At 38.0% G+C, this 24,343-nt stretch overlaps 1 protein-coding gene across 1 annotated transcript in view; it reads left to right on the forward strand.

Moving 5' to 3' along the window:
• The window catches only part of LOC113226275 (anoctamin-4-like), an 87,955-nt gene that overhangs the window by 51,154 nt on the left and 12,458 nt on the right, over positions 1 to 24,343 (forward strand). Inside the window, exons 8-12 of the mRNA XM_026458843.1 lie at positions 15,042 to 15,157; positions 15,236 to 15,436; positions 16,507 to 16,727; positions 22,855 to 22,945; positions 23,309 to 23,396. Of these exons, the coding sequence (XP_026314628.1) occupies positions 15,042 to 15,157; positions 15,236 to 15,436; positions 16,507 to 16,727; positions 22,855 to 22,945; positions 23,309 to 23,396 (717 nt within the window). The remainder of the gene's footprint in view (positions 1 to 15,041; positions 15,158 to 15,235; positions 15,437 to 16,506; positions 16,728 to 22,854; positions 22,946 to 23,308; positions 23,397 to 24,343) is intronic.

Genomic DNA, 24,343 nt, shown 5'->3' on the forward strand with positions numbered 1-24,343 from the left:
GCCTATCAATTGGCGGACGGACGTGGATGGGGACGCGATCTCGATAGTCAAGTTGGAGGGGCTAGTGGCTGCAGGGCTAATAGACGCCAGAGAGACGTCACACTCAGGAGTAGTCTGAAAGTGTAGCTGTTATACAACGGACTCTGAATATGAAAACGACATCTACCCAAATAGGATTCAGGTATCCTTAGATATTATATAGGCTTAGATACAAATAGCATATTCTATACCAAGTATTCTGACGACAGACGTGGAGAGGAGTGGATTCAATGTCAGAGTTGCAACTTATGGGCTCATACAGCGTGTGCAGGTCCTGAAGGCGAATATTACATCTCCGATTTTTGCCGATAGATTTTTTATTAAGGTCAATACATTTAATATGACCCCCCGGGTGCCATATAACCCTCTCTTGATTTCGAGTTGCCAAATTTGATTATTTTTTAAATACCTATATTTTTTATTATCCTGTGGTTATTTTATTTATTCCATTGTAAAGTATGCATAGGTAAATTAATAAAGATCACCATAACGTGTATATATAATTTCTTCGTCAAGTATTTTTTAAATGAAACCAATAAACCAAAGTAGGGGGCTACATTACAACCATTTCCTCTACTCCTACGTAAAAACCAGCTCTAGTCCCATACATAAATGGTCTAAAATATAGAGTTATCTAGTGAATTTGATGGATTTGACCGATTTTGAATGTTGCATGATAGATTTGACCATTTCTGTTAATGAGGCATTTTAAAGGTCAGGGGTAGTCAATGGCTGCCTTGTGAATAAAAATTAAAATAAATATTTTTCCCTCGTAAAAAAAATTCTTAAAATTCAAATATAAATTAAAAAAATGAAAATGAAATTCTTAAAACACCTTAGGTACACTATTACATTTGCGAGTAATGAATATTAGCGGGATCCCACGAACCGGCACCCATGAGAGAGGGTGCATACACAGGTTTGTAGCGGGTAGGCCTCCGAGGATCTATCGGGCGAGCTTTTCTCGCCGGGTGGGTCCACGGATGAGAGTCCCACAGTAGCCCGCCATGTCATCGTCCGCGGCGGGGTATGCGTAATACATTTACCTGTACATAAAAAAATGCTGTTGACTGTACTTTCTATTCTGTAGATCCTAGGCTTTGGTGTTACCTACTGATGATGCCACTCCGTATTTTGCCTTTGTGTGTACATACACAATCGTTAGGTGATATTCGGGCCAGGATAAATTTATAATATCTTGCTACTAATTACGACCTATTTCAGATTCTTTTTTAAAGTTATCGTATTTCCAGAAATGTAAATTCATCGTTAAGGAAATTACATTTGAAATAAAATTTACGTATCTATCTTTAAAGCGTCTTACACTTATTTTGCTTTTTGCAAATGTTTTATACAAGTATAATGCCATTGCTTTATACCATATGAACCACTATATTAGATACTATTGTTTGAATATTAAACGATTAGGAGTAGTAGTGTGAAAGAGTTCGTCCAGAAAAGTGCTGCCACCTTACCTGTTTCTACCGCCAAGCAGTAATGTGAGTATTACTGCGTTTTGGTTTTGCAGGGTAAGGGTGTTGATGAAATTACGGGCACATGAGGCTTTTCATCTTGTGTATCAGGATGACGGGCCAGTAGAATTATTCCTCAGACCTTTGCGATATAAAGCTTTTAACGGCACTGCAACGGGACTGAACTGGATAGATGTGTCGCTTGCCACCATGCGCACAACTTGTATGTCCCGACGACCTATGGTATCATAAACCATCATAAAAAAGTTGTACGTCTGTTGCAGCGAACATAATAGCATAAAATTGCGAGAATTAGCACCGGTAATATTGTTCATAATATGAACATTATGTGCAAAACTTTTCGGTGAACCTGAATTAAATTAAAATTGAATTAAATTTTTATTACATATCAAACCCAATACATATATTCAATTCAAACGTGTGAGAGCATATGATTTCAAAGTAAGGCAAACCTATTCAAAAACCCACTATTTAATTACTTACTTTTTTGTTTACTACCACCACTACCACATTCTTATTTCTCTTTTTATATTTCAGTGTTGTGTTGATAATAATAAGAAATTTAAAACAATGTAGGTAAGCAATGGGCAATTTGACAATGCTTAATCTCAGTATGCTTCCATGCACAGACCTCACATCTTTTTTATGTACATTAGTAGGCAAACGAGTAGACGAGCCACTTGGTGGGAGGTGGTTATTGTCGCCTATGGACATTTGCAACATCATATGAGCTGCCTATGCGTTGTCGGCCTTTGAGAGCCCAGTCGATACCTATTTAAAGAACTCCATGTCATAGCGCAAAGGAAATAGACTGGGTACGGTTGAAACAATTTCGCTTGTATAGTCCGTAGTATTACCATTTTTGAGCCGATCATTGATGAACTTATATTATTAACAAGAGCGTGATAGAAATCAATCAATGGACTGTGATAATTTGGCACCCTATGTGTTATTTTTAGTACAAGATCAAATTTAAACAAAAAGTCCAATTGAAATTGAATTGAAATTTGAAAAAAAGAAGAAAATTGAAACAGTGAGTGGGGTCGATTGAAACTCAAGCAAATAATACGAAGTATACCACGTTTATTAATTATTATAGCGCTGTTTGACTGTCTCCAATGTATTACAGATACTATTAAATTAATCATATTTTAGTCAGCCTTTACACACAACTTAAAATATTCGTGACTGATTACTTATTCTATGACACAGTTTATAATTCGTGCAATGTATCCATTTTTCTCCGGGTTTGTTCTTTGAAAACGCAAACAAACAACAAGGCAGTACTACTTTCCCTTCTGATAATTCCATTCCTGTTGTGTAGTGGTGTTTATCCCTTTTGTGGTATTTCTATTAAGTACTTTTTCTCCATCAATCTTTTCCGAATTTGCTTTGCTTGCGTCGGTTTCAATCTGTTTTCATGTCTCTGTCACTCTGTCTGTCGCTTTCGTATGTCCTTTCTTATTTCTTCTTTCTCTGGAGTATCAGTGTGAATTGTAGACTTTCTGGTTTTCAGCCTTCTGTTTGCTTTTTTCCATGGAGCTTTTGGTAATGGTCGTACAGTCTTCGGCATAAATACAAAAGGAGTGCCAGAAGGAATTGTTTGAGCTCGTATAGAAGGGCTTAGGCGAAGTTTGATGGATACCGCTGCTAGGAAGTCTAGATGGTGCATTCAAAGTGTCCGGACCTTCAAATAAATATGTAATATTGATAGCCTGTTGTTGAGTCACCGTCTCTACTGGTGGTTCATTAATTAAGAAAGAAGACGATAGTGGAGTATTTTCATCATCAGATGTGCCAGTATTTCTTATAGGAACAGGCTCTAGCTCTGTTGTATTTTCGGGATTTGGTCTATTTGACGCTAGATGCAAGATGCACCTCGCTTTTATATATCTTAGAAGCGAACAGTGGTTCACTCCATGCTTCTCGGCAACATACAACGAATTTCGTGCCTTTACTTTCTCGAAAGCGTCTTTTTACCTCGTTTCGTCGAATTGCGCCCTCGAAGTCTTTAAGTGTTTTTTTCTCTGGAAGATATCTAGAAAACAAGAAAATTAAATTAATTTGTTGTTTCAACCGTCCCCAACCTCTCTTTCAGGTACAAGGCTGTTTCTAGTTTGGGTGGCAATAATGACACATTAAAACTAATCATACTATCCTATTCTACAAGCTTTTATTCAAACACAACAATAAACTCAATAGTCAGACTTCAATAATAATCATAATAACTGGAAGTCATCGAATAAAAATACTTACTTTTGATTTTCAAAACACAATAGGGCTTCCTATAAACAACTGCAACACGCGTTGAGCGATACAACAATGTGACTCGTGTTGGGACTTGTTGTCCGCTTTTTTCGCCCCTTGGACCCCTCGCCTTATCTCATATGGTTCGAAAGATATTTGCTCTGTTTCAATCGTCGTTTGTTTCAACCGTACCCAGTTTACCCTACTTCAGGAAGAAGATTGAAGAATAAGGAACAAGCGTAAAACGCCCACGTGGTCTTACAGTGCCAGGATGTTAGGATGTGCTCTACATCTTTGGTGGGCGATACGATAGTGGAAAGGAGACTGTGGCAACTTGTTCGAAAAGTTACTAATTAGATAATTAGTAACTCTTCGAACCGGTTACCACACAAAGAAGATTCTTTTGTTGTGACAATAAGTCCTCTATTTTTATTTAATTTCTAAACTGTAAGAATACATTTGTTTAAAAGTGCTATAGAAATCGCACATCGATTATTATTTTATAAAGAATTGAATGTGTGTCTAGACTAAAACACTGGCTCTAGGTCATTAGACATGCGCGCTAAAGTCTAGAATAATCGATACGCGTTTATCGTTTCAACCATCGTCATGTAAACAGTAAGAGAGAGCAAGAAGAGCAGGGCTTGCTTGGTAGGGATGAAAATTAGACAAAAATATGAGGTGAGTGCTCGAATGGCAGTGACGGCATGAATCATAGATTAAATCTATTATAAAAGTGAATATATGTTAGTATGTTAAGCGGAACTCCTTAGGAACGTAAGTGTTAAGGCCATTTATCCGCAAAACTTTTTAGAGTCTTACATCCCCCTACTGGGCATGAATCTCTTCTAAGGAAAGGTTTAAGGTGGACTATGATCTACCACGTTGGTCCAATCCAGTAGGTATACTACTATATAGACTTGATACCTTTTGTGAGCAGGTTGCCAATTTCTCAACTCAACACATTTTCATCACACGTTTTCAATGGTACTACAAACCATGCCGGGTATAGCTAATAAATAGGCAGTAAAAAATAACAAAAAAAAATCCCGTAAATATGAACAAATTAAATTTCATCCTTCAAATCCCAATACGTACGTCGTACCTATAGCTACTTGCTTCTTGTTAAGCAGAAGCATTATCGCACAATATATTAAATAAAGAAATTTGTTTAGTTATTTTAATTTTGTTATGAAGCCAAGGAGGACACTAATAAGTCTTGCGCCTGGTCTAAAGCTTTACGGGTATGTCGCTTACCAAGCGACACACCCGTAAAGCTTTAGACTGCAAAATCAGAGGGACTCTGCCACTGCTCCTGTCACCCTGTTGCATAAGTTGACAAGCTCCATGTGCCTGTAATATCACCAGCACCCCTACTTTTCAAAACCGAAACCGGCAACGCACAGGCAGCTCATATGATGTTGCAAATGTCCGCGACGATAACCACCTCCCACCAAGTGGCTCGTCTATTCATTTGCCTATTAATTTACATAAAAAGCATACTGAGATTAAGCAATGTCAAATTGCCAATTGCTTATCTATATTGTTTTAAATTTCTTATTATTAGCAACACACCACTGAAGTATAAAAAGAGAAATAAAAAGGTGGTAGTGGTGGTAGTTGTTGTACAAGTTATGTGTAAATAGTTTAAGGTTTATTTGTTGTACAAAGTATTACGTCAACTTGTTCTAGTAGTCTTAAGTGGTAGAAATAAAGTTGTGTATATAACCAATCCAATAAGGATCAAACAGGTATTTAGTTGAAATAATGAGTAAAATAAAGAATATACCTGCGTGATCCGACTCGCACGCGGATGAGCACACGCGCAGCTAGGTCGACTACTTATACACCCGAAGAAGCGGGGGGTAGGATACTATAAATACCTCGCCCGGCACAAATCGCCTGCGGGCGCACAACTAATGCCGTTATATACCACTTATGTTAGTTTTAAGACATTATGTATAATATATAGAAAATATTTGTAATAAAGAATATGTGAAACATGAATAAATAGTACGAAGGGGGTGAGTTAAACTTTTGGCGGGAAAGCAAGTCTCGCTCACTTATAAAAGACGCACTGGCGCCAATAGACACACAGTCCAAAAACAGCCTAACCTCGAAACACATAGAAAAACCCGAAGAAGAGCTAGCAGCCAACCTTACCAGACAAACCAGCCTCCAGATCTTCTTAGTATAAATAATCGGCAGTTTTATTGAATCCAGTCATAGGTGCATCCGGCACTAAAACCTTTAATGTCCATAGTAAAATTATGCTGTATACTGCTTAATTTTGCTTGCAAAAATTAAATGGCTAAAAATTTCACCATATTCAGCTTCCACTAGAAGCTGAAATGGTTGATTTTTGGACTTGAACACAAAGAGCGACGTCAAAAGCTTTTGTTGCAACGATGTTATACTTAAAAAATTGTTTGAAGTTTGTTTCGAGCAAAGGGACAAATGTGATCGTATCACGCGTAAATAACAAGAATATTTATTGCAATATTATGTTCAAAAATATGTGCTTTCTTCATTCATTCTTCTTCTTCTTTGATTCTATCTTGATACAAAAAATAAATTATTTCAGTAGCGAGTGTGATCATTATAGATTACACGTGTTATACATTATACATATGAACATTGAAGGCGGTGGAATTACTTGTTCTACGTTTTTTTTCTATCTATGTAATTTGCTTTATATAGAAGATGATGATTGCTAATTGTGATCTAAATAATATATTAAAAAATACTTTAAAAAATATAGGGTTTCACGAATGAGGCCAATGGTTCCCACGAATGAGGTCAGTCAAAAGTGCATCGCAATTGTAAGTAAACAAAGAATTGAATTAGAACAGATGCCTTAACAAAAGCTCCCTCACGCCTACATACATGCAGATGATGCTGATGAATAAAATTTTACGTTAGTGTAAAATAATCTTTTATTTAATTTTTGTTATGTGTTTACTTAAAAGTGATTTTTCGAGGTCAAATATAGATTCCATATCAGAAACTTTGTCATTAGTAAGACTGTTCGGACTGGCAGTTGTTATGTGCGATATGCTTAAATAATGACTGACGAGTAACTTTAAATTTTACCACTACAACAGGAAATGCTGTGTTTTTCAATAATCGCCTTAAAATGGTTAGAACATGCTTTATTTGAATTATTTGGCTGCAAGCTTTCATTTCTCTGTTGGCGGACAATTATCACCAGTTTTCACGTTTGTTTCATCATCATCATCATCAGCCTATTGCAGTCCACTGCTGGACATAGGCCTCCCCTAATGCACGCCATTTCGCCCTGTTCTCGGCTTGACGCATCCATTTCTTGCCAGCAATCTTCCGCAGATCGTCACTCCATCTGTCTGGAGGGCGAACCACACTACGTTTGCCAAGTCGTGGTCTCCACTCAAGAACTCGTTTACCCCAGCGGTTGTCGGTTCTTCGGCAGATATGTCCAGCCCGCTGCCACTTCAGCTTGCTTATCCGAAGAGCTATGTCGATCACTTTGGTTCTCTGTCTGATAACCTCATTACGGAGTTTATCTTTCAGAGAAACTCCGAGCATAGCTCGTTCCATAGCTCGCTGAGCGACTTTAAACTGGTGGACTAGCCGTATCGTGAGTGTCCACGACTCAGCTCCGTACGTTAGAACTGGTAGGACGCACTGGTTGAAAACCTTTGTTTTCAAGCTCTGCGGGATGGGTGACGAAAAGACTCGACGTAGCTTCCCAAACGCTGCCCAGCCAAGCTGAATCCTCCTCCTGGCCTCCTTCTCGAAGTTATTTCTACCTAACTGCAGAATCTGCCCGAGGTAAGTGTATTCAGAAACAACTTCAAGAAGGTGGCCATTGACGCAGATGGGTCTCGGATCAATGTGGTCATTGATCATGACTTTGGTTTTATCAAAGTTCATGCCGAGACCAATCCGCCGCGAGGCGGATGCTAGGCATTTCAGCATCTGATCCAGTTCCTCCAGCGATTCTGCCATTAGGACTATGTCATCTGCAAATCGCAAGTGTGAGATGTACTCGCCGTTTATGTTAATGCCCATCCTTTTCCAGTCCAGCGTCTTAAACATATCCTCCAATGCAGCGGTGAACAGTTTCGGGGATATGACATCCCCCTGTCTCACCCCTCTGCGTAATTGGATAGGTTTAGACTGCTGGTCCTGTACTTGGACACTCATGGTAGCAGCATGGTAAAGACATCTCAACACTTGTATATAACGATAGTCCACTTGGCACCGCTGTAAGGATTCCAGGACAGCCCAGGTTTCGACAGAGTCAAAGGCCTTCTCATAGTCCACGAAAGCTAAACACAGGGGCCGATTATACTCTTCGGACTTCTGTATAATCTGCCTCACTGTGTGTATGTGGTCTATGGTGCCATATCCTCCCCGAAACCCGCCCTGTTCCGGTGGCTGAAACTCGTCGAGTCTTCTTGCGAGGCGATTCGTGATGACTCTAGAAAACAGCTTGTAGACGTGACTCAGGAGTGAGATGGGTCGGTAGTTTTTCAGTAGAGTTTTATCTCCCTTTTTAAAGAAGAGAACTACAATACTCCTGTTCCACGCCCGTGGAGTTCTCCCGCAGTGAATGACCAAGTTAAAGAGCTTCTGAATTTCCTGGATAATAGGAACTCCTCCAGACTTCAAAAGCTCCGAAGTAACTCCGTCTTCACCGGGGGCTTTTCCATTTTTAAGCTGTTTTAGAGCCAACACGATCTCGTCTTGACTGATTTCTGGCAGGTCGTCGGTATAGTGGCGCGTCAAGGTGGCTCTCAAATCGTGATTGTCACGCTGGACCCGAGGAGCATTTACAGCGTACAAACGGCCATAGAAGTCCTCTATCTCGGCGAGTATCTGCGGCTTTGACGTAACGGTTAGGCCATCGTGCGTTGTAAGCTTCGTCAGGTGGCTCCTTCCAAGCTGCTGAGTGAATACTTTGGACCCTCGGTTTCGCTCTATCGCCTCCTCAATGAGGCGTGTATGGGAACTCCGAAGGTCACGCCGTACCATCCTCGCAATCTGCTTGTTTAGGTATGACCTCTCTGACGAAGTGGCCTGGATGTCATCGCGTCTTTTCGTCATAAGTCGCAGAGTCTCATCCGAGAGTTTAGACTTCTTTCCCGTACGCAGCAAATGACAGAATTTGATGCCCTCGCTTCTCAGCGTCCCAACCACGCTTTGTAGGGCCTCGCCAACGTCCTCGGTGGGTTCCAGCTCGACGAATCTCGCTTCGAGAAGTTCATGGAACTTCTCGGAGCCCGCCATGATCTGGAGTGGATTAGGACGGAGCGTGGACTTCATCAAGCGGCTTCTTTCAAGTTTGACATCGATATTCAGAGAGCCTCGTACAAGTCGGTGATCAGATCCGGTGCTAAACCTGTTGATCACTGAGACATCTCTGAATATGTGTCTCTTGTCCGTCAGGATGAAATCGATCTCATTTTTAGTCACAGCGTCGGGGCTTCGCCAAGTCCACTTCCTTTGAGGCTTCTTCTTGAAGAACGAATTCATCAAGAAGAGCCCCTCGTGCTCGAGGAAGTTGACTAGCGTTTGCCCCCTGTGATTCCTTACTCCATAACCATGCGGGCCGACTCGAGACTCGTCAAGATTTGGGAATCCCACTTTAGCGTTAAAGTCCCCCATAACAACGTTGAAGTGAGCCTTGGTGGTGTTGTGTAAGGCTTTCGATATGTCCTCGTACATATCTTCTACATCGTCATCCGAATGTGTCGAGGTCGGTGCGTAGGCCTGAATGATCTTCAGGCTATACCTTTTTGATAGCCGAAGGATCATGTACGCTACCCTGTTCGACACACTGGAGATCTCTTCAACGTTGTTAGAGAGGACTCTGTTGACGAGGAATCCTATACCACCTTGGGATGTTTGATCACCCTCGCGGAAGTACAGTAGATGGCCCGAGTCTAGGGTTATGGTGTCCTCTCCCTCTCTTCGGACTTCACACAGCCCCAGAACATGCCATCTAATGTTCTCCAGTTCCACTTCCAACTTTGCAAGGTGTTCGTCAAGCCTAAGAGTTCGTCCGTTAAACGTAGCCAGGGTCAGTTGTTTGTGGTAGCCTGCGGTAGCCCGGGGATTCTTAGCACCCCCTACCCCGCCGGTACCATGGCCGCTACCGTGACCAGGAATAGCGGGGCGACCGGGAACTGGGGGCCTTCGATTGGTTGTGCCGTCCATGAAGGGGGTTATTGCCCATAATCTCCACGCTGGGCATGCGGGTTGGAGATCGCAGGGCGCTGCCTTTGTACTACCGACGCTGCTGCCCGTCGGTAGCCAGCAGATTTGACAGCGCCAATGTGGGGAAGGGCTAAACCGCCTACTACCGGTCGCCAGAGCCTCGTCGGTTACTGCAGGATGTACCGCGTGCAGGTGAGGTTGACAATAAGAGCTGTGATGGTGTGTGCCCCCTTACATCCCACGTTTCAATCCCACGTTTGTTTATTAACAAAATAAATTTATTTTCTTTTTCCATTGTGCTTTACCTTTTTACTTACTTTTCGAAATGTTCATTCTGTTCCACAAAGTCATAATGTTATAAGTGAGCAATGCACTTCTTTAAATAATGGTTATCCCTTTTACTTTTAAACAATTTAATGGTAAAAAAATACAGCAAACCTGCTTACGGCCGTGATTGGAATTAATAAAATAATTCCTTGTATTAGTGCGATATAAAATGCGTACAAAGAACTGTTTGTGTGCACCATAATACGTGAATGTGCCTTTAGCTTTTGATCCCATAAAAAAAACAGGCGCACAAAAATGCACAAGGGAGACACAGTTCGCTTCCCCGCAATTATGAAAATTCATTATATCATTTCGGACTTCTCACAGACAACCCTATGCCATAAAAAGAATCAAATAATATTTTGTTAGTTATTAATAACATTTAATAACCTTTAAAACATACGATTCACATCAAGGCGACTCTATAGTATCGTTGTCCAAAATCTTTCTTTGATAGTTTGTGGGTTTGTGTTAATCCGAAAAAAATGTAAATGACGTAAATAGTCTCGTTCTCTCATATGGATAGTCAATACGGCGGGTGTACCTTTGATATTACTATAACTTCGTTCTGATGGAAATGTTTTTAAAACAGAGGTACTAAATCGTGCAAATTAGGTACATTTTTTTATACTAAATTTGTAAGGATTCGTTATGGTGGGTGTACCTTAACAATTCTGACTCTCACAGGCTCTATATAGTATTTAGAAGGGTACTAAAAATAAGGATTACCACAATATTTTTAGTTTAAAATTTATCTTGAGATGTTGTAAGAAATCAGTTGGAACTCCGATTAAAAGCGCATTATTTGTTCATTTATTAATTTTTCTGAGAAAATGCAGAACAGTCTAACTTACCGGTTTATTAGCGACATTCCGCGGCGTTTTGGGCAGATTTGTATGAAAAACGAGCTCGAACTCCCAGGCTACCAGAAGCGTACAAGGATTTTGGATATAAGGGTCAGGGCTGTAATCAGAATCTTACGCTGGGGGGTCCAGAAGGCCTTTCTAACTAAAACTGGTTTCATGTCTGGTATTTTTATGTTTTGTTGGACAAGAACAAATAAATTAAGTAAAGACGACAGTGTTATTAGTTTAATTAGAGTTTAGACGACTTGCATGTAGAAGAGACGAAACTAACCTGTCAGAATTGCAATAAAATGGAAATCATTAGTATCTGCCTGTTCAAGTAATAAATAGGTGCTGATTTGTACAGACAGATATGTAATTTTTGAATGTGGTTAATGACAGTAATACAAGTATAATACGGCCAAAAAAGGTAGGATAGCCAGTAATTTGTAATTTTTTATTAAAAACAAAATGTGGTGAATTTAAATTATAAATAAATAGAAGAATGGGACTACACAGATACAATGATTTTATTTATAATTAAAAACGGTTAGTTTCGAAAAGGAACGACGTTCTACTTTGCCTACAACACGGTATTGTAAAAGCACTTGCGTACAATTGCACGTGTAGTTGTTACCTAACAACATAGCTAAATTACAAGTAGATATAAGATGGGGGCGTTACGACTGTGAGGAGTAACACATACATATAAAACGGTGGCGCTTGTTGCGATGAAGGGGAAGGCGCGGGGAGTAAATTACTGTCAAAATGTATACGATATAATGTTTAGTTCACATTCCCGCCATATCGATTAGGCTTACAGGGCTTTTGCGGCGGTCTTGACGGATTGATTTTATTCTGTTTCAATATTTCAATGCGATAGAAAGAGATAACATATCGCTCATACAGGCAAAAATTACCAAAGTGGAATGGACAGACAATTGTCTAGACGCAGTTTGATACATATACAACCAGAATTCTCTGCGCATTCCAGCAAATCTAGACGTTGCGCTTATTTAATAGAAATGCTAGTAAAACACAAAGACGGCTGCAGAAAATCGATTCACAGTACAAAATACGTAAGATGTAATGTATCACGCATTGAAACGACAGCCAGGTACGAACCAAGGCGGTATTTAAAAAATGTCTAACATTATTTATGTAAATTATTTCTTATTGTATTCGATTATGCAGATACATAAGCTCGGCACCTATATTAACAGAGTTAAAATAATGACATTAATACATTGTTGTATGCTAGAAGACGTCTGTTTTGTAGATTTTATAGCTCTATTTGCGTCTTCGCTTATGTTGTATCCATAAGAAAATTGAGTACCATTATTATAGTATAAATTACTGCCTGCGGCGCGTGGTCGGGTTCAGATTACGGGGCGTGCTCATGCTCTTCGGTGGCACAGCAGTTAGTACTATGGGTGCTTGATAAGGAGCTTCGATTCCCGATTGAGCTATTTTAAGAAACGAACATTTCTAAGTTGATTTGGGCCTGAGTATTCTGGGTATTGCTCTCCAAGTTATCATTATTCTGGTATTGATGGTACAGGAAATTCGACAGAAGTTTGTAATTTTTTCCCCCTAAATATTTCTCTTTGGCATAGCTTCTAAAAAAAGGAATCTAACAGAGAGACGGCCGAGATACAACAACGCTATTATAAGTATCTCGTTTTCACTACATCGGAAAGTATGCGTTACTATATTACAACAATTGTAATCTATTACGCCTCTGTATATTACCTCCGTACGATGGCGAGCGAACGTTTCGGGCTTCGCCCTCCACGAATCTCGGCACTTATGAGGTTGTTTTAAAAAATTTAAATAGCTGTTTAATGGCGGCCATATTTGAAAATAGCAAAAATATATTTTAACCACAAATTATTATCAGACAATCCTAGAAATCTTGTCGTGCCTATTTTCAGCCGGCGCAAAGCAAATTTTTTCAAAAGCCATTTACATAAAAAAAAGAACACGTGTATGACGGTGAAACAAAATTTTTACCCCAAATTATGATTGAAACCATGCCATTTTCAGTCGAATTGGAAGAAATTTTTATCTATCGCCAAAAATGTTTGTATGGCAGCCACATTCAAAAATGGCGACAAATAAATTTTGACCGAAAATTTTTACTAAACACTCATACAGACCCCACATGCTGATTTTCAGTCGAATTGGAGCAAATATTTATCTGCCGCTAAAAATATTTGTATAACCACATTGAAAAAAGGCGAAAAATACATTTTGATCGCAAATTATTATCCGGTACTCCTAAAGGCGAATTTTCAGCCGAATCAGAGTAAGTCTCTCTCGGCAGCTATTTTTAACGAAAAAACACTTATATGGCAGTCATAATAAACAATGGCAAAAATAAATGTTTGATCCCAAATTATGATGCGAGGGTCTTTAGGAGTCCTTAACTCCTAAAGACCCTCGAATGCCAATTTTCAGCCGGATCGATGCAAATTTTTCTTCGGCCGCCATTTTGAATTCGCCATCTTGAATTTTTTTTAACCATTCGCCATCTTGAATTTTTTTGAATTTTTGTTGACCAGTGTTGACCAGTTCCTTCGAACACCTCCTACCTATCTCTAATAGTTTCCGTGACAGAAGACTTTGAAATTTGTATGACGGCCATCTTGTTTACTTGAATTTCGAACATTTTTTACTTCAGGCGGAAATTGTCCAAGGTGTACCTCTTGAAAATGCACAAATATTCCCTCCATACCTATATTATAGTTTTTGCAGGCCGTTCATCACTCTATATTTTCCACATTCAGGTCCTTTCATATTTGATTCTTTGCTTTGGAACGTATCCGCGTAGAACAATATTAATATATTTTTTCCACCATATCGGAAAGTATGCGTTCTATTTCTATCAGTGAGTCTAAACTTGTAGCTTTTATATATATATAGTAATAAAATACGTGACTTTCAATGTACATGTACAATTTAATTAATATGATTTATATTTCTAAACATTGGTTTTAACGTTATAATACGTGTAACGTGGCGATGTAATATTGTGGCATCGTTGATATTTTCTCAGAACAATTATAAATAAATATCGAACCCGTCATGTGCAATTCACCGAGGTTGATTAAAAATACGTACAGTAAATACATTTTTATTGAAAACAACCGTAATTCGTACATTTACAACGTTAAAAATACGTGATTTTGAATAGAACACAATAGAATAGATACATTTCTTTCATGTTATCAATGTCACAATAATACAATTTATAATACAATGTGAAAAGATAAATAATGATCCAACAATAATATTGATATGAAACAAAAAATAGTATAAAAAATAATAAAGAAACACAAAATAATGGCGCAATACGTCAACGTGTAATAAAAATAAATTACAATTCTTCGAAAGACATTTCTCTCCATTGAACTTCGTCCTTCGTCCGACATTATTTAATAAAAGGAGTTATAAAACATTTCGTCGTTAGTAACACTTTGTTTGATTCGCATAATCGGGTTTCTAGTATTTTAGATGGATGACGTTATTTTACAGTCATAAAGGGGCCCAGGACATTTGAGTGCAAGTAGACATTGGAACAGCGTTGTACCAATCGAACATGGCAATCAAATTACTAAGTATACTTTTTACCACAATATTTTAAACCCTATATAAGCGTAACACTAACTGGCAACATCGATAATAGGGTATTTAGAGTGTACAGCAGAATTCAGAGTGTGTTCCTCTTGTTTTGAAACGAAGCAGCCATGCATTGGCGTTTAGACCTCAAACATACATGACTATTATACACATACGAAATGTAGTTTTGAACTCCCTTATATGATGCATCGTCTGTTGACTTACTTACTCTTGCTGAGAACATGATGTGGTTGTACCTTTGTTCCAGATTGCTTTTCTTTTTGGATTCTTTGAATTGTACAACAAAGCGCTTATCCTGCATTTTTTATTTGGCTTGGCTCTGCTAGTGGGGGGCTTATACACAAGATCTCACAAACATATAAAGCAAGTACCACACATATCTGCAGCAGTCTTATTTGGAACAACATTATGTTTACAACAAATATTAATATTTTCTGCCAGTCACGCCGCGTGCTCCAACCAAAGTTACAAGTATACTAAATTGATAGTAGAACCTGGTGCGATCAATAACCGAATCATCTTCACGAAGTTGGTAACAGCATTTCCATACTACACAATGAAAGATGCCAACTACCTTTGCACCAAATCACCTAACTACTTACCGTGCCCTTATAATGCACAGGTGGTCTCCTATTACGGTTGGTAAGCCTTTGAACATATTTAGACAGGTTGTTTGCAAAGTTATATTAATACTTATTATATAAACAAATCCCCTTAGAAAAATTCTGAAACCGTAATCACTATTAGGTATGTTTCTGTATTTACCCATATTGGGTGCAGGAAGTTTGTATGTACATATGTGTGGGTACTACGTATGCTTTTATTTTACATACACCCTGTCTTCGGTTTTTTTAAGATTTTCAAATATCCGTGGGCTGCTATTTCGTGATTCTTGTATTTTGTCCTGTTAAGGTGCTTCTCATGATTTGTAATGTTACGGATTACCCAGCACAAGCTCGCACCAAGGCGCCACGGGAAGAGGCTCGTCTGTGTTGCGCAGAAATAATTATTAAAGCCGCGGCTGTAGCGACATGTTTTCTTCCACATGGCTTTCTGGAATCATAAAATATCTTCGAATCACGCATCTATACAGATGGAGACGCACTGTTGGACGAGACTTGCTGCGGTATGTATTTTGTTTATGATACCAAGTGACAGGACAAAGAAGCCGTGCGCCTGGTGGAAAGCAACACACGTACCTGCCCGTAACAGATGCAGTACCACTTAGAGCTTTAAATCGCAAAAACCTGAGGGGTACTCCCACTGCGCCCGTCAACCTGAGACTTAAATTGACAAGTCCTGTGTGCCTGTAATTTCACCAGCACCCTTACACTCCAAACTGGAACGCAGCAATGCTCACATTACTGCTTGGCGACAGAAATAAGTGAAGCGGCAGTTCCCTGGACGAACTCTTTCACAAGGAGCTCTAATGCTACGTAATGGTTGTCAGTGATCGCCAGCTGTGCTCGGTATCATCCGTAAAATCACACATCGAGGGAAGTAGCCTTAATTACCACCACGACGTAACAAAATTTTGAATTTCGCTTCAACCTTTGTTCATATGAATTTTTTTTCTCTTGGCGGTAAATACAAAGTCAAACAATCAAAGTTTAAGTTACAAACCTTCAAAGTTTGTATACAACTTCCTAACACCTTGTAAGTTAAAAGATATATTTTTCAACAATATTAATGTGGGAATGCTTTGTCATTAGGGGTTATTATAACAGCTTCAGGTGGATTGGCACCCTGAGCAGAGAACCAAAGCTCGGTTACAAAGAAAGACGCTACGAAGAGTTACCGATTTGTCCCAAGTGCAATGACTTCAAAGCCTGCCCTTTTGTGAACATGACTAAATACTGCCAAGAAGTGAAAATTAAGAACTTAATCGACAATCCGCTCGGTATCTATGTCATTGTATTCGCTGTGTTATGGTGTAAGTATCACTCTTGCCTCTTGGATTATCCCATGGGACTACGGTATAATTTTAAGTCATTTTAGTTCTTATATCCACGGGATTGATATTTAGTATCCCTCCTACCACTTGGCTCTATCAGGATATCATGGCAATTAGCGACGTGTCTTGTGCTACCGTGCCTACAATATTAAAAGTATGTTTGAAATAATAGATCGTAAGCACGGCAGTGTGTACACAGACGGTACCCATCGGTACCCTCTGTGGTAAATTAGGAGATGAACTGTTCATTGGATTTCGCCCACTTTCTGTTAACCGACTTCAATAAAACTTGGCAATTACATGTAATTCCACAAACTTATGAGGTCCGTTTTTTTTATAATTATAATGTAAGGTTAGCTTACAAGGCATTATTATTTATATTTATATATTATTATTTATATATTATTATTATTATTATAACTTAAAAACGTAATAGGCACTTACGAGTTTTAGGTTAGGTTAGGCAGTTTATCGCCGCGCGCCTATCTCAAGAGTTCACTGCATTTGTTAATGTCACAATGGGAGCACAGATATTACTTGCAGGTTGTCAATGTATTCAGAACATTTATTTCAAGTGCTTACTTTACTTTTTCTTATGGAAATAAACATCACTATCCCCCATTTTAATTTGCCAAATAAGTCACTCCCCGACTATATTCTGCAGTGGAATTTACTTTATTTTATTTTATTTAATAAAAATTAAGAATTTTATCAAATATGAAATTCATCCGTCGAGAAGAATTTTATCAATTATTGTGTTTTTGTTTTACCATTATGTTGATTAAACGTGAGTTAAAGCCTCAAGTAATTATCTTTTAACGATACTGAAAAAATCCAGTTAAAAAATCATATAGGGTAAGTGCACCTGTAGTCAGCCTTTTGAGTCTTTTATTGCTTATAAATAGCGGTCTTTTTTGAATTAACAAATCGCAAGTTGATAAAATTAAGCTTTGATTCCTCGTTGGTCAATACATTACTCGACTAGTGCGGTAAGAGGTCAGGAGCAGAAATAAACTCGTTTATGTACGTGCCGTCAGTCGACAACAGCGGTTGTGCCATTTTTTTTCAGCAAGTGGTGTATCATAACGGGTAAGAAAAATTACATTTTGATGTTAAAAGTGACCTTTTTGTCCACTTGTGTGTTACTGATTAGTTTAAATTGTATATTTTTTTAAATCACGACAAAAATTATATCGTTAAAACCGATAAATTACGTGAGGCGCACTATAACTTTCCGGAATGAATATGAAAAAAATACTATAAATGGTCAGAAATGAATTTATTGTTTCTCAAAATATTCTCTGTTATCGTTAATGCACTTTTTCATACGAATGAACCAATTTTGAAAACATTTATGCCACTCCTCCTTGACAATCTCTGAAACATATTTTTCATACTCTTAGAAAGCCTCTTCAGGTGATGAAAATCGTTGACCGCGAAACTGGTTCTTAATTTTTGGAAATAAATAGAAGTCACAAAGTCGGAATGGCTCATAAGGTCAACGTTGAACGTTGTTCAGCTTCAAAAAGTAATTTGTCTGTCTGGTTGTGTGAGAACTGGCATTATCGTGGTGCAAGATATATAGAAGATACGGCGTTTACGGTTATTTATACGGAGTTTGTCAATAACTTCCGGCAAGCAAATGGTCGTATACCAATCACTATTCACGGTATAACGATTCTCCGAAGCAGCAGTAGCCACGTGTCCGCTTTTATTAAAAAAAGAAGCAATCGTCCGCTTAGAGGCACTTTGCACGTGCGCCACTTTGGTTGGTTTCGGCTCAACTCGAAAGACCCATACGCTCGATTCCTGCTTTGTTTTGAGATCATAACTATAAATTCATGTTTCGTCACCTGTTACTATGTCCCATACCGAATTTGATGCCCCTTCGTTGAATCTGGTAAGAAATCGATGTTTTTGTTGTTCACAGCAGTGGACGGGCGACCATCACGAAATTCTTCACTGAGATTCACACGACCGCGTTTGAATTCTGCAAACCACCTATAAATAGTCTTCTTGCATGGTACTTCATCACCAAAAGCAATCTGAAGCCGAGCGAAGCTCCGCTGAGCTGTTCAGTTTCACTTAAAGTCGTAGAAAATCATACTACGAAAATTTTCACGAGTTAAATCCATAGTGATGTAGACAACCAATTTCTAAAATGGCGCCACAATGTTAAGAGGGAGCAGAGGAAAAATTCCTAATCTTCTTTTTGATTTTAGAGGGGTATATCCACTTTAAAGTTAAAAAGCAAATATTGTATGAGTAACTACGCGATATATTCAAGCATAGACATTAATCAGAAACATAAAACAATAAAGTTTCCTCGCTAGATAAAAATCACGAAATGACTTCTAATTTTCACATTTTTTCGATTTATCCTCGAAATGCTACAGGTTATTAGGACAAAAACTAGATAATTAATTATATTTATGCATGATCGACAATTGTCACTACGGATTTTTTTAAATCCCTTTAGTTTTAGAGTTATTCCGCTAAAACGAATTTGGTACTTTTTTGGGCGCAAAATTCAAAATCTCTTGTCGCATATCACGCGAACTTCAGGCATATATTTGTTTCACAAATTTGGACGGAGCCAACGTCAAAACTGTTTTGGCATGCTCCCTCTTAAAACAAGTGACAGTCGGATGAAATTAGACAATTAATTATATTTATGCATGATCGACAACTGTCACTACGGATTTTTTTTAATCCCTTTAGTTTTAGAGTTATTCCGCTAAAACGAATTTGGTACTTTTAATGCGCAAAATTCAAAATCACTTGTCGCATGTCACGCGAACTTCAGACATATATTTGTTTCACAAATTTGGGCGGAGCCAACGTCAAAACTTTTTTGGCATGCTCCCTCTTAAAACAAGTGACAGTCAGATGAAACAAACTGTATTCTACAGCCAAAGAGTTCCATTTTCAAATGTTGTACAGTCAATTCGGGTAACTTTAAATCGTGGTGTAACTTTGAACGTAGTTGCGTAAAAGATTTAAAAATTTATTTTATGTATGGCAATCTTTTATTTTTAGTATTGAAACTGTGTAAATCGGAACAAAATTGTTAAACGAAAGTTATGAAACAAAAAAGTAATGTCAAATTGTATTTTTTTAAACTTTCGCGGTTTTTTCTTGGCGAAAGTAGTTTGGTGTGATTTGTTGTTCAGTTTTAAAATCGGAATTAAATATCTAAATCTGAATATTGACTGGTAAGTTTTGGTTTCCACACTTAAGTAGAGGTTTATATATCGCTTTTTTTAAAGAATAATTTAATTTGGTTTTGTATTTACGCGTAAAACGAATTAGATTTTGACAACGTTACCAAACAGAGAAATTTGGGTAACTTTGAACGGTTCAAAGTTACCCGTTATCATTAAAACTTTGAATCATTTGTGTTGCTACATATCAATTGAAAATTTAGTTTTGCAAGTAGTAGCAAAATGGTAGGAAGATATTGCTGTGCGATAATCTTAGCGCCCATATATCTCTAAAAGCATTACGACTTTGTAATGAACACAACATTACATTCATTTGCTTAATACCGAATTCAACCCACCTCTTGCAACCTCTCGATGTAGGTTATTTTTCAGCTCTTAAAACTGCGTGGAGAAAAGTCCTCAATGATTACCGCCAGACTAGCCGAGGAAAAAAGTACAAGTACTCCCAAAATCACTTTTCTCCCAGCTGGTGCAAAAATCCCTAGAGCACATCGAAGCCACATCGTCTGACAACGTGAGAGCCGGATTATGGCTTCCATCCATTTTCTCCCTCAACGGTTTTGAACAAGCTACCAACATACACGTCTCAGGCTGATGTTCGTGATTCCGTTGGTACAAGTTTTATGAACTTCATAGAAGAAGTAAGAAAAGAAGATTTGATCGTAAAAAAGGGAAGAAAATTTCAATTACCAGTGACAGCGGGAAAAAGTGTATCAGCAGAGGAGGTTGAAAAATATTATGAAGAAAGAGACAAGACACACAAAAGTAAACAAGGAACGGGAGATGAAACTGTCGCACAGTCGAAAAAACGAGGAAGACCTGTGGGTTCAAAGAACAACAAGAAAAAGAAGACTACAAATAATACAGAAGCAGAAGATAAGAAAGAAGATGCGCAAAGTGAAGAAACTAAAAACAGGAAAACAAATGATACAAGTTCTGAAAATGAGTCGCAAGAAAATGGTATTGAAGAAATAGTAGCAGTTGAGGCTTTAGTTCACCAACCTTCCGAACCCATAATAACTTCAGGTAGTGCAGTTGACGATAAAAGGATTGCAAATTAATAAGAAGATATAATTCAGGAAATGGAAGAATGTGTTGTAAATGAAGGAGGAGCTGATTTACAAGTAGAGAGCGAAGTTATCGTTGAAGAAGAAATTATTGAAGAATATTTAGTAGATGATTCAAGTGGAATTTTGATGGATGTGACCATTGACTTACAATTACAAATACAAATACAAAATGGATGTGACTCCAGAGAAGCGTACAGGCAAAGGAAACGGCATAGATCAAGATATAAGAAACAATACGTACTGTGTTTTTAGAGAAGAGGGTAGTCTGTTTCCAGGGAGAGTTCTAAAAGTTACTCCTTTGGAAATTACTGTCTCAGTGCTCCAAAAATGCTTTTTAGGAGGTTGGTCTTGGCCCTCTAACGTTGAGACATGTCAAGTTAATAAAGCCGATATTGTGAATATTATAAAAGAGCAACAGCTATCTAGAAAAGGCGGCCGTATTTATATTGATGACGACATTTTATTCAAGGAGTGGAGTGAATAGATTTTTGTTACGTATTTACTTTGCCTAAAATAATAGTTATGGGTGATTCATTTTGATCTCGTTTGATAGCTAAATAAGCGTAGAATTTATTATTAAACAGAAAATTTTCATTTTTATTCGCATTAATTAAAAATCTAAAAAAAAAACAAGTTTTTTATTTCAACTAAATTAGTTCGTCTCGTTTTATTATGGCAATACCAAGTCAAATGTCGTTTTTGAACGCACTGTCAGGAATATTTGGACAGATTCACATCTAAAAAATATGAATATGTTGTATAATCTTACACAAACTGTAAAATATCTAGAAAATATACGGTTTCCATATCGAAGGCTAATCTTATTCAAAGTTACCCAAAATTCAAGGCAACTTTGAATGTGACTTTTGGAGCAAATCTAGAACAGTTTTGTTGAATAATTACTAAATTCCTTCTATAAGAATGAAAAAAGGGCTTAAAGAACACTATTCAGTTAATAAAGTAATTGTTAAGAAACATAATTAAATTTGAAATTATTAGAAAAACGCAAAAAATGTTCAAAGTTACCCGAATTGACTGTAATTACTTTTTAAATATTACTTATGTAAATGGTCAGTTCAGGATACTTATAGTGCGCTCTATGTAGAATAATCAAATTTAACTTAACATTCCCTATACCCTTTTGTGAAAAATCCAGTAGTCAGCCCTATTTGGAAATAGTATTTCAATAAGGCTGACCACTGGATTTTGCGGTATCAGTGTCCAACCGTTCCTTATTATGTAGATAGGTATGGGTAATTATATTTATTATTTGACTATATTAACGAGGGTATTTTTATTAGTTTTAGTAAAAAATGGCACTAAAACCGATATTCTCGTATCCCCAAGAAAAATCGTCATCTGCGTGGAAGCCATTAGAAATGGCATGCCGATTAGGTAGGCTAGTAGAGTAAGAACTAAGTACAAATATTACTTAATTGATTTTCACATATATTCATATAATTGATTTGGATCGCATTATTATTAATAAGTGATAAGGCTGAGTACAGGGTACACAGAGGCTGTTTATTGGATTTTCGAGAGACTACTGGGAAAAAGTGCCTTTTTTCTTTAAACCTATATATGTATAATATCAAAACAGAAGATTTTTAATTGTTACATTATTTATATTAAAACTATAATAAATGATTGATCGAACAGTGTGGTACATTTTTTTATCCGACCTACACTGTACAAATAACTAACATTCAAAATTGAAATTCTCATTAAAATGCTGACTACTCTCTCTGGTGCTTTTACCCTATATCTTCTTAAAAATGTCAATTGCTGCTTTTGATTCGCCTATATTTGCAGGTTTGATACTGGCCTTGAAGTGGCGACAGAAGGAACATTATTATTACTGGTTGTGGGAGGTGCGCGAAGATGACATGCTCACCACGCGAAGGTCAGTTTACAGAACAGTTGATCGTTAACGTTTACAGAACAGTAAACGTAAACAGTTCGTTAAAAAAGGCATAAAGAGCGCCAAACCCAAATGTCAGTGAGCCGGATTTGGTATGAAGATTCACCTTAACATTCGAGAAGTATCCCAGCGTAGTGGTTGTAGGAATGATGACAATGTCGAATCAGGTCTTGAAAACGATAGTGTGTATGGTAAGACACAATAATTGGATTTGCAAGGATGCGTGGTAAGACGAAAGCTATTATTACAAGCTGCTATCTACTGTCTTGGAATGCAAAAACAATAACTATCAAAACGAAATAAGTAGGTCAAGATATGCGTCTACATTTAGAAATGATTTTACAGGCCAGAATTTAATGTAATGAAACATTACGAGAAGATAATGAAATACGGGGCAAAAGCAATGGTAATATCGTTCATGCTGCTTTTGCAGGTGAGTATCGATACGATGAGCTTGAAGTTTAATAACAAAGAGTACTTATAATTTTAATATCTCTGCTAGTTAAATTAGAAGTTAATAATACAGATAGTAATGTAAATATCGATTTTAGCGAAACCTTTTCACGTAAACATTACAAAATGTTAAGTTTTTGCAAGACTATTTCCTAGTACTGCTTTGTAAGTAAGGTAAATGGTAGTAAATGTACCAATTTTTCACACTGACTTACGTACACCTGAAACTATGGCAAGAAAGCGAAAGCAAGGAAGAAAGATACGCGGAAGCTAATGAATAATATTATTGAAAAGAGTGAAAAGGACTTTACTTAAAGAAATAAAAAAATACGAGAACAGCGTAAAAATACAAAGCAATATAAGAATTAGTAAGCGCGTCTGTCTCCAAAGCGAGAAGCAAGCAGAGTGCTCGGTGCTTGGCGCGCAGTGCTGCGTTTTGAAGCGATGACGTGCATGACGCGGGGCGACCGCCGCGGGAGTCGCTGCCATGCGACGGCAACGGAGCGATGCGCAGATGCGGCGCCGACGTCAATGATCGTACGATGTGCAGGCGCGGCGCCGACGTCATAGATCATACGATGTTGCTGTGGCCTCACTTGCATAAGCGGTAGCGTTTTGCCTTACAATGTGCGCCACATATTCCCCCTGGCCAGACCGTAACTACGGTAGATAAAAATCGGAGAACTTCACTCTTCGACCGCTGCGGGTTGTCTTCTCGTCTGTCTTCTCTTTTAGTGTCTCTCGTGTCCTCTCTTGTGGTTTGTATGTCTTCTCTTGTGAACTTTCTTTCATTATGTATGCTGGTTTCAATCTGTCTATAGACACTTTGTTCGGCTGCACTCGTACGCTTATGGTGAAATACTTGGGTGTGCCTTGCAATAACTTTGAATGGACCGTCTCGTAAGGTAGTTCTAGAGGACGACGTAC

The sequence above is a fragment of the Hyposmocoma kahamanoa genome, unplaced genomic scaffold (assembly GCF_003589595.1).
Source record: "Hyposmocoma kahamanoa isolate Upper Pololo Valley unplaced genomic scaffold, ASM358959v1 100021, whole genome shotgun sequence".
NCBI classification, from domain to species: domain Eukaryota; kingdom Metazoa; phylum Arthropoda; class Insecta; order Lepidoptera; family Cosmopterigidae; genus Hyposmocoma; species Hyposmocoma kahamanoa.